General features: G+C 45.1%; 1 protein-coding gene across 2 annotated transcripts in view; it reads left to right on the top strand.

The window, feature by feature from the left end:
- Nucleotides 1-13,927, top strand: part of LOC144948416 (uncharacterized) — a 266,228-nt gene that overhangs the window by 145,431 nt on the left and 106,870 nt on the right. For both annotated transcript variants that reach the window (XM_078877862.1, XM_078877863.1), the window contains exons 25-28: nt 2,592-2,636; nt 4,224-4,277; nt 8,861-8,905; nt 10,639-10,692. In XM_078877862.1, the coding sequence (XP_078733988.1) occupies nt 2,592-2,636; nt 4,224-4,277; nt 8,861-8,905; nt 10,639-10,692 (198 nt within the window). The remainder of the gene's footprint in view (nt 1-2,591; nt 2,637-4,223; nt 4,278-8,860; nt 8,906-10,638; nt 10,693-13,927) is intronic.

Here is a 13,927-nt window from a genome sequence, read left to right as displayed (position 1 = left end):
TAAACATCGAAATGCAAAAAAATTACGCCGCAAATTGTTCAATTGGAATCACACAGTGCAACACCATCCCCGACTGCGGCCACTTGGTAGGACCCTCGTGAAAAAGTAGTCAAACAAACTAAAACAATCAATTTTATTATATTTTACCAGTTGCTAATCATGTGGAAATGTACAGCAGCTAAAGCATGTTTCTAAAGTTTTGAGATTCAGTGAGGCTTTTCTGGAAGATGTGTCGACAGTGTAGCGAGGCGAACACCTGAATTTATAGAATTATGGCTACTTATTCCCAACACAAGAATGTCCTAAAAATAGTGTTGGGACTTAGTGAGTCTTTCCTCCACGTGGCACCGTCGTTACAACACAAGACTTAGAATAGGAAGGTTGTGAATACAGATATTGGTGCTTAGTCAATCAGCCCATCATCATCCATTAAGTATGAATAAAATAGGTACCAGTTTGTGAGACATCAACAGTGGTGATTCCATGGATAGAATGGTCCCTTCCATAGGAATATTGGGATTAATATGATTTGCTCAGGACCACCAATGAAGATGAGTGCCTACCCACGTTTAATTTTAACGTTGATTCCAGTATTATTCTGGTATGAATAATAATAATAATGGAACTTTAGCTGACATGAACATTCGTGAAAGTTTTTAAACGGATTATCACATGAAGTCCGAAGGCTGATTTTTCGCAAGCTCGTTTAGGATTACAGAATATAAAGCTGTACAGAATCCGGAAGACATTCAAAATGCACACATTTTTCAGGAGGCAATGTACGACTTTTAAAATGCACTCAATTCATTGTTCGCGATGTCCCCGCGCTATCTCTCCATGCAGCTGTGCTCATCGCCCATTGGGTTTTCGGATGTATCCGTCGTCTGTTATTAAAATACGTAATTATTTATTGAACGGGAGCACCGCGCTCGTCTGATGATAATGCCGGGTGAAACAGGTCCTCCTAACAGCCAAGCGTTAAAATGAAAATCGCTCGGCGGAGAAGAGAGAACAGACAATTCCGTCGCTTATTAAAGCGCTTGTGTCACGCACAATGCCTGAAAAAAAACGTCCAGATGTCACTGTGCTGAGCACAGCAGCAGTAACAATAACGGTAACAAAAGCAAGCATCATCATCATCATCATCAAATGAATCAATAAAGACATCGTCATGCACTGCCTGGGCACACCAAGAGGCCCAGCGAGTATTGCCGTTTTCAAGATAGCATTTTCTCTTTTCTCGGTTTAATATGTTTCTCCTATGATTGGATTCTCTTGTCGTTCCACAGATGGTTCAAATGTTACGCAATAGAAGGACCTCTCCTTTTTATTTTATTGTCGACTTCCAGTGCTGATAAAATAACTACCTTAATATACGTTTTTGGGTTAGATTGCGTTATTTATAAATTATGAATAATATTGGTCGCGAAAGCCTACGTGTTAAACAAAATAACTGCCACTTTGTGGGATGTCAATAGTGGCGAGGTTCTTTGTTTAATGCTCGTGGTGTCTCCACTGACCTGACTAAAACAAGTCTACCCATAATGCAAAGTAACAGTCAACATTTTAAAATGTTACTTTTAATACAAATTAGTTCATGAAGCGATGCCTATTTAAACCATTGAATGGTGTGTCCGTTACTCAATAACCACCATTAGGTAACTATTGATGTGCCAATTTAAACCCTGTTAATCAGGAAGATGGTGTAAAGTACTGTCATCAAGCCTTACCATGCTCTCTGTCTCGCTGGACTCTGTCTGTGTGCTATGAAGAGAGGCCATCACCTAAAACCTCACACATTATATATTTTATTTCCAAAGGTGCAATACGATTGACGGATGTGTTAGCTTTTCAGTTTTTTGTCTTCAAATGAAGTCTGGTTCCAACATGGCAATGTGGAATTTCCCTACCAGCCCTGCGTCGCAAATAAAGACGCGCTCTTAATACTCACACCTATGCACATAGACGCAGACACAAACGTATAGCATCACGCAATAATACATATACAGATACACACAGTATGCAAACAGGATCAGCATATTTATTTATACTGGAGGAATCCAATAAGCTACGTACAAACATACTCGCATACAAACGTATTTGCATACATATACACACACCCACATCATCATCAGCCATGATCAATCCACTGCTAGATAAAGACCTCCCAAAGCCGCCACCGCTACCTCTCACAATCCTGTGATTCAACAATCCATCTCAAGCACTTGCACACGAACCGACTTAAACCCACGCACACACACCCACACGCGCATTGTAATACATTCACACAAAATCACAAAGACACACACACAAACACGCGCACGCAATTTGATACACTCACACAAAATCACAAAGACAAAAACACACGCACACACGCATTTTAATACACTCACTCAAAATCACAAAGACAAAAACACAAACACACGCACGCAATTTTAATACACTCACACAAAATCACAAAGACAAACACACACACACACGCATTTTAATACACTCACACAAAATCACAAAGACAAACACACACACACACGCGCACTCGTGCACAAACACTCACGGAGATTGTCTTCTCGTCTTGTGATCTCTTTTTAAAGGGAACTCCAGGACCTCAGGGATCTATTGGCATCCCGGGAGAGAGGGTAAGGAGAGAACAACACAATTCTTACACACACACACGCACACACCGCATAATGCTGGGAAGTAACACGCAACTGTGATCACATCTTTGCGCTATCACCCAGGTTTTCAGCCTGTATCGTTACTTAGCCTTGTCGACGTTGATTTACTTTCTTTACTATTAACCTTTTAATAATTTAACAAGAAACAAAGGAGGGCTATTATTATGGTATTGGGGCAGCTTGGGTTTGTGTGAGGATAGTAGCAGCAGCAGCAGCAGCCAGTCCTCGCACAGACCACGACTCACGGCTAGCAGCCACAGCGCAGCGCTGGCTTCTCTGAGGTTAGATCGAGAGAGAAAAATGCTTGATCATTTAAACTTTAGAGTAACGAAATGTCAAGTAAAGTTATCAATGACGGGAACATGGCAGTTACTTGTATCTGACCAGGTGACTCGCTGGCAGAGCAAGGGTCTCACAGTCGGAAGGTTGTGAGTTCAAATCCTGGTTTGGGGTTGACTCGGCCCATCATCCCTTTCGGGGTTGATTTAATAAGTACCACTTTGTGGATAGACTTACCGCCGCCATGTGAATGTGGAATTCCCACCATTGGCCACTTGGCTGTAAGCAGCATTGCTCATTTGAGCAGGAGATCACTTTGACTTCTTGAACCACGAATAATTAAGTCATTGGATACCTGCTACTTTTTAAAATCATCCAGCCACCAGTATGGGTACACGTGTCTGTGCGTGTTGGCCGTGCCACTGGCCACCCGCCCCCTCGTGTGCCGTGCCATCCTTCATAGGTGGTCGCGAACAGCACTTGCCCCAAAAGTCTGTTAAGGCTATACTGGGGATATTTGTCTGTGTGTGTCGAAAGGGATAAGGATTTGCATGCATTCAAAGCTGAAATGCAAATATAATCTTAAAGCGCCTTACAAGAAAATGAGAAAACACAAAAACACCAACAAAATAACGATAATGCCGGATAATGACACAACTTAGAACCTGCTCACTCGCTCACATAATGAACACCACTGGCACCAAAGGTCAGAACCAACGAAATGCAATGAAACGTTCCAATTTCACAGGGTGAGATGAAATCCCAGTCAAGCGTCACCTCGTATTCTCCACAAACCACACCGGCCAACGCCAACCGCCTCTTACCACACCAACAGCCCCAACAGCCCCAACCTCCTCCCTCCTCCACCACCAGTACGAGCAGAAGAAGAAGGGAACACAGACAGAGGGGGCACCCTGAGAGAGGCCCTGCTGCTCACAGTCACGAGGCAGCTCAGACTGGCACCCGGAAATATGGTTGCCACCTGTTCTAAAGTTCCCAGGAAGTCCTTTTAGTGAAGTAGCTGGTATACAATGCTTTCCCAGAATATAATATTTCATTCCCCTCCCTCGCCATTTGCATAATAATGCACGTGGTTTTCCCCTCCTCCGATATTGTGAGATTCAGGTTTCCCCGCTCTATGCGGGTTCGGTTGGGGCGATGTCACGTGGTGTGTGCGGCTAACCTGCGTGTAAGTGGATGTGCCTTCTGTATGTGTATATAAGTACGAGCGTGCGTGTGTGTGTGGTGTGTGGCTGTGTGCGTGTGCAGGGTCCCTTAGGGAAACCAGGACTCCCAGGACTCCCCGGATCTGATGGTCCCCCGGTGAGTACGGCGGCGACACAATATTAAACACCTCCAGACAGGTACTAACACGAGCGGGAATCCCATTGAGAATCGGTGGTAATACATTGCATTACTTTCATGGAGGGGGGTTTGCCAAAATACAGCGGGTTCTTAATGAAGAGTAATTTTGTGTACAAGAAGTGTTCCACAACCAATTGACACGCCGGCCCCCCACCTCACCCAGTGCCCCCCCTCCTCCTCAGACGTCCTCAACCCCCCTGCCCATAGCCCCCCCCCCCCCCCCCACCGTGTGCCCCTCAAACCCCCCACCTGCTTACCCCTCCTTTTTGCACACACCCTCTTGCAATGGAACATGCCTCTCCATTGTGCCTATCCACTGTGGCTATCCATGGTATGATTTTGAAATCACAAGCAGAGACAGTGTAAATGATAACGTGGATAAGCAGCACCAGGGCCAATAAGCCAAACGAGCCAATTAAATGCTACAAAGTTAACATAATTTCGACCTCGCTTTCATAAACTACATATACTAAGATTGAAATGCCTGCTCGTTCGTTGAAATTAGTGGAGTGCTCTAGGAGGGGTTATCTGCAAGTGCAAGCATTCAGTCGTACAGACGGACAGGTTATTATGGCACTGTGCTCAGAACACTTAAGTATGTTGAACTTCTTTCGCACCATATGTATCCAACCGTCCTAATCGAAGATGCGAGAGAAAGACAACAAACAAAACCCAAAAACAGTTCTAAAGAAACGAGTTTTCAATCCAGATGATTTAAAGGTGCGTAGCTCCAGTGGCTTCCTAATATCGGAAGGAAGAGCGTTCCAGACGGCCGCAGAAGCGCATTTGAAAGTCCGCAATGCAGTGACCGTCTTTGTTCGATAGTTAGCCAAAAGCAGCTGCTTTGAAGGTGACCGGAGTTTGCGTGATGGTTTATACTCCTTGACGAGATCAGCAAGGTGTTGTGGTTCATTTGTGGCAAGCACTTTGTGTGTCACGAGTCGCTCACTCGCGACGAGAGAGAATGACTCGGAGGCACGAGGAATCACAGATGACCAATGATCACGACAGCTCTGCAGTCCTATATGTATGAAGATGTTTTCAGTCCATTAATGAGTGTTTGGAGGAAACCGGAGAACCACCTACGCATGCGTGAGGGCAGCATCCAATCCCATACAGATGAAACACACATGGAGATGAATCAACTTGCTGTACTGAAATCTCCCTGGCAAGCCAGGGCATGACACTTCAATGTCCACACGAAGGGAGTTAGACAACATTCGTGCAATCCACCAACACTTCGCTGCCTCCACAGAACAGGATTACTGGCCATGTGCATAGCCACTAGCGCCCGGCACGTAGCGATGACAGGCAGCTTCATGAACGGTGGTGCAAAATGGGTACGAAGGCAACAACGTATAAAAACCAAGGCAGATGGTGAGACGCAAATGTACTTGCACGGACAAATATGTGCCTGCTTTCCGGCCAACACAATCTCGATGATAACAGCATCCAACTGTGAAGATTGGAAGAGCCTTGAATGTAATTCCGGAAGCAATCTAAAGCAGTTACATTCATAACGTCTGAACAGCACGCCGCCACATGCACCGTTTCGTCATATATATATATTTTTTATATATATATGGAAAAAAAAAGACTTCACGCATTTTTAAATCAAATGTGCAAATGAAACACTTCTCCACACACGTGCACGTTTCTGCCAAATTGGACGTCGCTCTATTATCCTCGGGCAAATGTGATTTTTTTTGTCTCACGAAAGGAACAACGGTTTGAGAGTTATACACCGTGTGGAGAAAATAAACTGCACTGTATGACTGAGAACACCCAGTAGCGAAATACACCATAGTGTGACAGTGTGGTGTGACACACCCCGTAGTGTGACACACCCTGTGGTGTGACACACCCTGTAGTGTGACACACTGTGACGAGTGACAAGTAGCGCCACCCAGCACCGGGTGAGAGAGCCCCATTGAAGTGACTCGGCAGTAGCTCTGTAGCGTCAACTTCGGAGGGCTCATTCCCTGACACGACGCGAGACTCTGCCGGACTGGAGGCAGCTCCACTCAGAGGTTCACGTTTCCTGCTTCACCTCGTAACGCGACTCGGGAAGCAGTTGGAAGCTGGACGTACTCACTCCTTATATAAGCACAGTTCTGATGTGAGCAACGTTTGCTTAGATTGCACTGGTGGGGGGCAAAGCGACTCGCAACTTCTGATACGAGAAAACTACTTCGGATATAAGGACAGCTGGCCTTGCTCACAAGTGATGTGCTATTGTTTAGACTATTGCATAGGCTCTGCATGTCTATTAATGTCATATCGTTCATTTGTCAAAAAAAAGTTCCCATCCCAATTTTTTTTTAATTTTTTTCATCAGAGCCACAAAAGTAACCCATTAAAAAAATATTACTTTGGAATCACTATGTGTGTATGTTGAACTTCTTTCGCACCGTACGTAGACAACCGTGCAATTTGGAGACGAGAATGAGGGTTAGGTATCGGGTTGGGATTCGAAGGATATTGCGTACTGTAGCTATTACACTGGTCAACAACAAAAAAACACATTTTTTTCGGCCTGGACTTTTGCAGCTGTTTTAGACTAATTTCAGGATGCTGATTCCAAATCTGTTCTCAGATTTGCTTTATCATTTTTATGCTATCGGCTTACCCCATTTTCATTGATTTTACCCAAAATTAACTCTGTCACTTATGATTACAAGTTGATGCGAGTCAGTGACTGCTTTAGTGTTAAAATATGGTGCTGTATTTTTAGGATAGTGTGTTTGTAATATCATTTTATGTAGATATCCACATTTATTTCATATTTTTCTTCTGCAGTTTTTATTGAAAATGCAATATTTGATATCTCAAAAACCTGATGTGATAGACAAAAACTGATGCCAGATTTGGAATCAGCACCCCAAAATTACATTAAAACCGTTGGAATACCTTATGCCAGAAAAAGTGTGTTGACCAGTGTTATTTTTGATGGCCGGGTGGTGGTGCTGGCTATGCACGTGGCCTGCAATCCAGCACTGCGGATGCGTGGGCTGGTGCATCCCTTCCCGTAGGCGTCGAGGTGCCACACGCTGGCTCGCCAGGAGAATGCGGTCCAGCAAGTGTGGACTAATCTACATCTGTTCCATCTGTATGGGATGCAGCGATGCCCGCTCCCATGTGTGGCTTTTCTCCAGGCACAACAGTGTCAGGGTTAGGATTTGGGTTTTGGTAATTGCAGGATGTTAAGCATGGACAAGCAGTTTAGGTTTCGATTTAAAGCTTCTTTCGTGACTGCAGGGATTCATCTTCTTGGTTCTTTCGGTAAAGTCACGTAGAAGGGAGATAATAAAATAATAAAACTAAAACATAATAAAATAATACAATTCTCACGACGTTTCGGCCACAACGCAAGCAGCCGTCGTCAGGTGAAGAACAGGTCTGTCGGAAAGACAGCGTCTGAATGAACGCAACCAAGCAGTTTAGGGTCAGAGTTAAGATTGTGAAACGGGTCAGGATTATGTTCGGGTGAGTTATGGCTTCGTCAAAATCATCATCTCATTGTTCATCCGAGTCCAGAAAAGAGCATTCACTGTTTGCAAATCCACGAACATGTGCTGCTCACCGCAACATCCCTCCCTTTGCATTAAATACCATCCCAGGAAGGGAGCTGTCACTCGCAAATTGGGACAATGATTGCCTGGCTTTGTGCTTTCGTTCCTGCGAGGAACATTTCTCCCCCCCGCCCTCCGCCCACAGTTAAACGGATTCCGGCATGCAGTGCAAATGTGTCGCAGCGACCCGTGGCATGTACAACTGTGTGGCTCCGTGCTTACAACCAGGGCGGTCAAAGCATCCGTCGCTGACCGCCATGGAAATGTTCCCCGTGCCTCATGCAGAAGAAGGTTCCAGAACGGGCATCGGTTTTCTTTTTGTAGCTAATCAATAGCATTCTGTCTCCGGCCATGGCCTACAGCCAACCTCTGGGTTGGGCCTGGCCCTCTGGACCTAGGGTTTGTGGTTCCATTCCCATTCGGGGAGGCACATACGTAGGGTGCACACGTACGCGCACGTATTGATGTCAGAATCAGAATATTAATTTATACTGGAGGAATACGATGAGCTGTAAAGCTCTTTTTCACAGATGTCTGAACGTCGCAACAACAAACAGTACGCAAACACGATAGGAGTGCAATGTATAGCAAAGGTAGACACATCACTTTTATACGAATAAAACGAACGTATGTTTTATCTTACCAGGTAAAGCCCACTGAGGTATTAACATATTTTTTTAAGAAACGACCTGGCCTTAAATGATAGCTGTATACAAACACAAACTACCTACTAAAATATACGAATGCTAATTAGGATGATCGCTAAGTGGTAGTTCCAGGAGGCATTGGAACAAACACAGCGACACAGGTGAACTGTAAAACTAAAAACTCTATCTTCTTAATAGGATTTGTCTGTATGTGTGTATTTACATATGGATATACGTGTTTGCATTCAGGTGTTAAGTCATGTGTGTGTGCCTGCGTCTTTGTGCCTGCGTCTTTGTGCCTGTGTGTGTGTCTGGTCTGTAGGGTCACCCAGGCAAAGAAGGTCAACCAGGAGAGAAAGGGGGAGCCGTGAGTACCTCTTGCAGCCATCTCTAGAACAAGAGGCTCATAGTGGCCTTGTTAAAGTCCCTGAGCCGGCAGTGTCGAGATCGGATGCAATGCTCTCAGCCTTGACCAGACCACCAACTCAAGTTCTGAATGGTCTGTACAAAGGCTGATAGGATTGTACATGCAATGTGGTGGTCACATGACAGACACGCATGCGAGGCATGATGGGGAGTCGGCCTTCCTGCTGTTTGTGAGCAGCACACCTTATCGCGCTGTTAAATCCATTTGTTTCCAGCCCTCGCGCGTTGCCTCGCTGTGATGGGATTCCCCACGATTTACAGAAAGCGTTGGAATAGATTTGGGCTGTAAGATCCTGGATTTGATCCCTGCGTTTCACCCAGGGGCTGCAGCCACTGCGACTGTCAGGACACCCCGAAAATGTAGACACGGCTAAGATACAACCATGACATTTTTTTGACGCGTCGTGGCATTTTTGAGTCTGTGTTTTGTTGGCCCCCTTTGAACGAGGCGCTGGTTATGCCGATGGCGGAACCTTAGCGCTGCACAGGAGTGCACAGCAGTCGGCTGAGCGCCGAGTCGGTAGCCAGGGGTGGTGTAGCTTTCACGCAGTCGTCGTAGTGCAGGAGAGCCCCGCTTATCCGTGGCTGAACTTCACTGACCCCGTAATCTACGCAGTAACCACCGGGGACCATTCGTGAGCAGTGCCCCCCACAATGTCCACAGTACGACATTTTTCGTGCTCATTTCTGAGATCTAAAAAAATATACGTGTACTAAAATACCGGACGCGTGACAAGCCGGGGAAAAACCACTCCTGGTGAGAGAGATCCGCTGAAGTGACTCCTCAGAAGTAGTTCTGTGGTGTCAACTTCAAGGGCCGTTCCCCAATACGACGCGAGGCCCCCGCCGACGGAAGTGGTTCCTACGCGGTTACCTTTCTTCGCCATCTTCACTTGTGCTCGGCAGCGCGTGATGCGGAGACGCAGTCGGTAATCCAGGCGGTCCCCCGCTTTCACGACGTCAGAGTGCGTTCCTGGAAAGCCCCGTCTCTCCGTAAATCGCACCCCTGTTTTCCCACAAGCAGTGGAAACTGTATAAGAGCATCACTCGTCGATTTGTGTTTTTTCCTTTTATCGGCCTGTTCTTAACGGGGTCTAATCATCATTATCATGGGACCTCCTTTGCCAGTACCAAAATATGAGAATAGGTTTTCCCCTTTTTTTTGGCAACAAACAAGGTGTTAAGATGCTAAAACACCAAACTGAAACCTTTTACAATGAATCGTGTCTGCATTAACCACAATACTTGTGGTCAGAATGCTAACAAAAGGCGTACTCTGGTAATATATGCATCGGCTTTGAAACTGATTGGTCTAATCATTAAAAGTCCGATCATAGTAAATCGGACACCGACTGTGCATAAAAGAAAAACTGCAAGAAAGAGTCTCACGGTCCGTAGTTTTGGATGGTCCTGCTTTTGATTGATCTGTTGCAGTGCCCTGAATACGATGCTCGGATCCATGATGGGAACACTTAAAACTCCACGCAACTTGTACAGCATCCTACTTGCTGTCCTGCTTCCTCATACAGAAATCATCGCCTCTCTGCAAGTGGCAGTGACTTGGTGTGGGGTTGCCTGGAATCCAGCAGAGGATTACGAAGGACTTAAATGTATGTTTTTATTATTATGTTTAATTAACACTGAGGCGATGTGATTGTTGTGTCTCTCTTCAAGGGTCCTGCGGGAGCTCAGGGTCCCGTTGGATACCCAGGTCCTCGAGGTGTCAAGGTGAGCTCGGTTCGTTATCGATGATGCGTCGCCTTGGCTGCCACGAGCAGTCAGAGCACATCTCCGCATTCGCGTTTGCGGGTGCAGTTGTTCTACAGCTCTCTGTCTAGCTACTGCGTCGCTGGGCGCGATGTTTCAACGTTTCGCCCCGCACGCTGGGACCTTCCGTTGACCTCCTAGTGAAGCTCCCGAAGGCGTGCAGCGAAACGTCGGACATCATCTTGCGCGCCGCAACCCGGAAAGCGTTTCGTAGATCTCGCAGTCGGAACGAGTTTAAATCCCGTTCAACACATCATCATCATCATTAATGATCGTCATCATTGTCATCATCGTAGTCAGCATCATCGTCTTCAACCCTCCGGAGTCATTAAAATAATCACGACTTTGTGTGAGGTCAGATAAACTGAAGGAAGCTGTTAATTGTTTCATTATGTAGGCGTTCAGAGCCAGTATGATTAAATATTAGTATCTTTTCGGTTGATCGTGTAAGCATTGTAATGTTTTTACTCTAATCCTCCACCACCTGACAGAGCCAATCAAATTGAATTGATCAAGTTTAATTGATTGGCAACAATTGATTGACAATTTAGCAATTCGAAATTACATCCATCACCATCAGGACATTATAGCCACGCGATTTACCCCCAAAACGAACGACTCATGAGTTCGCAGGAAAACTTAATTCACGCACACGTGGAGAGTGCAGTGACGCTTGAAGGGAGAACTGAATGCCGCGGTTGGATCGTGCGACAGGGAGATTGGCCCCGGCCATAGTAACATGGAATTTACGCCACTACCTTCGGGCAACCAACAGGGATCAGCAAAGCCTCGCGTTCGTTTGAGCAGAGACAACGCTGATATGTTTCATTCGATAAAAAAAACTTTTGTCCCACTTTAACAAAAATATAAATATGTAATTGCATCCAATTTGACGCTGCCTTTTGAAGTAGAAACTTATTCCGACAAAATTCACTTCGCCAGAGCCAGGCAGCAGCAGCAGTATAGTGATCCTTTGATGATTATTGAGTCATTAGCTCATGATTAGATGCACAAACAGATGTAGTTAAGTGGCACGGGATGGCTCATTTTAATGAGAGATTTCATACGGAGACACGTACGTACACCCGAATTTGAAACCAATGAGCCGCACGCAAATATAACGACAGGGATATCTATCTATCTCTCTCTCACTCTTTCTCTCTCTTGAGACCAGATTCGCCATTGGCAGTGAATGCCGTTCGTGAGCTGTCTCTCATTGTCCCTCTGTACAATTATACGATGCGGATTTATGCGGCGTCTAAATTATGGCCACATCCCCAAGATACCGCTCAGTGACACTGAACTCATTTATTCTGACAGAGCCGAAAGATGGTCGGTTGGTCACTAAGGCCGCCACGGGGAACACTCGTCCGACCAGCTACGTCACCGTAGCAGCGCTGGCTTTTCATGGCAATACTTATTGTACGAATTTCAGGCACGTATTTCACGGCGGCCGCCCCGGTGGCGAGATGTTCACTACCTCGCCTGGTATACAGGAGGTCGTGGGTTAGATCCGGAGCCTGACACCTGCTGTATATTTGGAGTTTGTATGTTCTCCCCGTGGTGGTGTGGATTTTTCTCTGGGGCCTCACGGTTTTTCCCTCCGCATTTACAAACACGCGTTGAGAATATTCGGCTGCTATAAATTTCTACGTGATAAGCTACTTAGTTGAGCTATCATTTGTGATAGCCAGGTCGGTTCTGAAAACGAGCTACATATCTCAGTGGGCCTTACCTGGTAAAATAAGCAATAGTTTAAATAGTATAGTGTAATTTACTTTCGAGCTGAGTCAATCGAGTTGAGGGTGAAGCCACATTCATCCACCACGTGCGACACCTGGTTATGATGCACACCATGGGACGGAATTGAACCTAGACGTCCACAATCGTGGGTGCACTTTCTTCTTGGTTCTTTCGGTAAAGTCACGTAGAAGGGAAATAATAAAATAATAAAAATAAAACATAATAAAATCAAATTCGCACGACGTTTCGGCCACAACGCAAACAGCCGTCCTCAGGTGAAGAACAGGGCTGTCGGAAGGTCCTCAGGTGAAGAACAGGGCTGTCGGAAAGACAGCCCTGTTCTTCACCTGAGGACGGCTGCTTGCGTTGTGGCCGAAACGTCGTGAGAATTTTATTTTATTATGTTTTATGTTTATTATTTTACTATTTCCTTTCTACGTGACTTTTCCGAAAGAACCAAGAAGATGAATCCCTGCAGTCACGAAAGCTTTAAATCGAGATTTATGGGTGCGCTGTTGTGAAGCACCACCAACCAACCACCACACCACGTTCGGCAATAACGATGTGTGGCTTTACAAGGAAATCAATATTAAACAGTTGATAATTCAGACAATGGAACTTATTCACAGCACTTACACAGAGATACCAGCGAGCGAGATGGAGTGCATACTAAGAGTTGGAGACTGAACTTAACGCCACGGGGCCTGATAAGTGTTTTATATTTAAATAAAAATCCTGATGAAACAGTTATTAAATTGGCCTATAAATAGTTACATATTGGCGTATGAATCATTAAAGTTCATGCCAACTGATTTGGGTTTCTCGGGACCCAATCGCACAGCTGGAATCTTGACATGATACCGATTCTGGATTTACTTGATCCCGTCCACGCCGCCATAGATCCAGTCGCTCGATTTGCACACAGTCGAGTTCATTTGCATTTGGAAAAAATTATAATAATCTGATTTTATTTTTTGCGGAACAATGTGTCACCTCTATAAATTGTCGCACAGTGATGTATTCATACCGTAGCCCATTATATAGAATCACATGGATTGTATATAATTGATGGCACTTTAAATTGTCGAGATTTAGACTGCTGTAGATGATATAGATTCACACCGCAATGGATCAGACCGCGAAACATTATATAGATTTACACTGCTGTAGATTCTACAGATTTAGAGGACTGGGTTTTATAGATTCACACCACTATAAATGTTATGTATGCGTACTTATGTAGATTCTATACATTCAGACCTCCATGGATTGTGTAGATGTACAATGCTGTTAATTCTATAGATTCACACTCATGCTGAAAGTATGATGTCCCACCGCCGTATTCTTCTCTCGCATCGTACGTCAACAAGCGTGCTAATCGGAGATTCACACCAATTCTAATTATACAAGACTGTCAATTACATGTATACATATTCTTGGTTCTTTCGGTAAA

Source organism: Lampetra fluviatilis, chromosome 49, assembly GCF_964198595.1.
Source record: "Lampetra fluviatilis chromosome 49, kcLamFluv1.1, whole genome shotgun sequence".
In the NCBI taxonomy this organism is placed as follows: domain Eukaryota; kingdom Metazoa; phylum Chordata; class Hyperoartia; order Petromyzontiformes; family Petromyzontidae; genus Lampetra; species Lampetra fluviatilis.
Note: the sequence above shows the minus strand (reverse complement) of the source record. Positions and strands in the feature narration are given on the sequence as shown.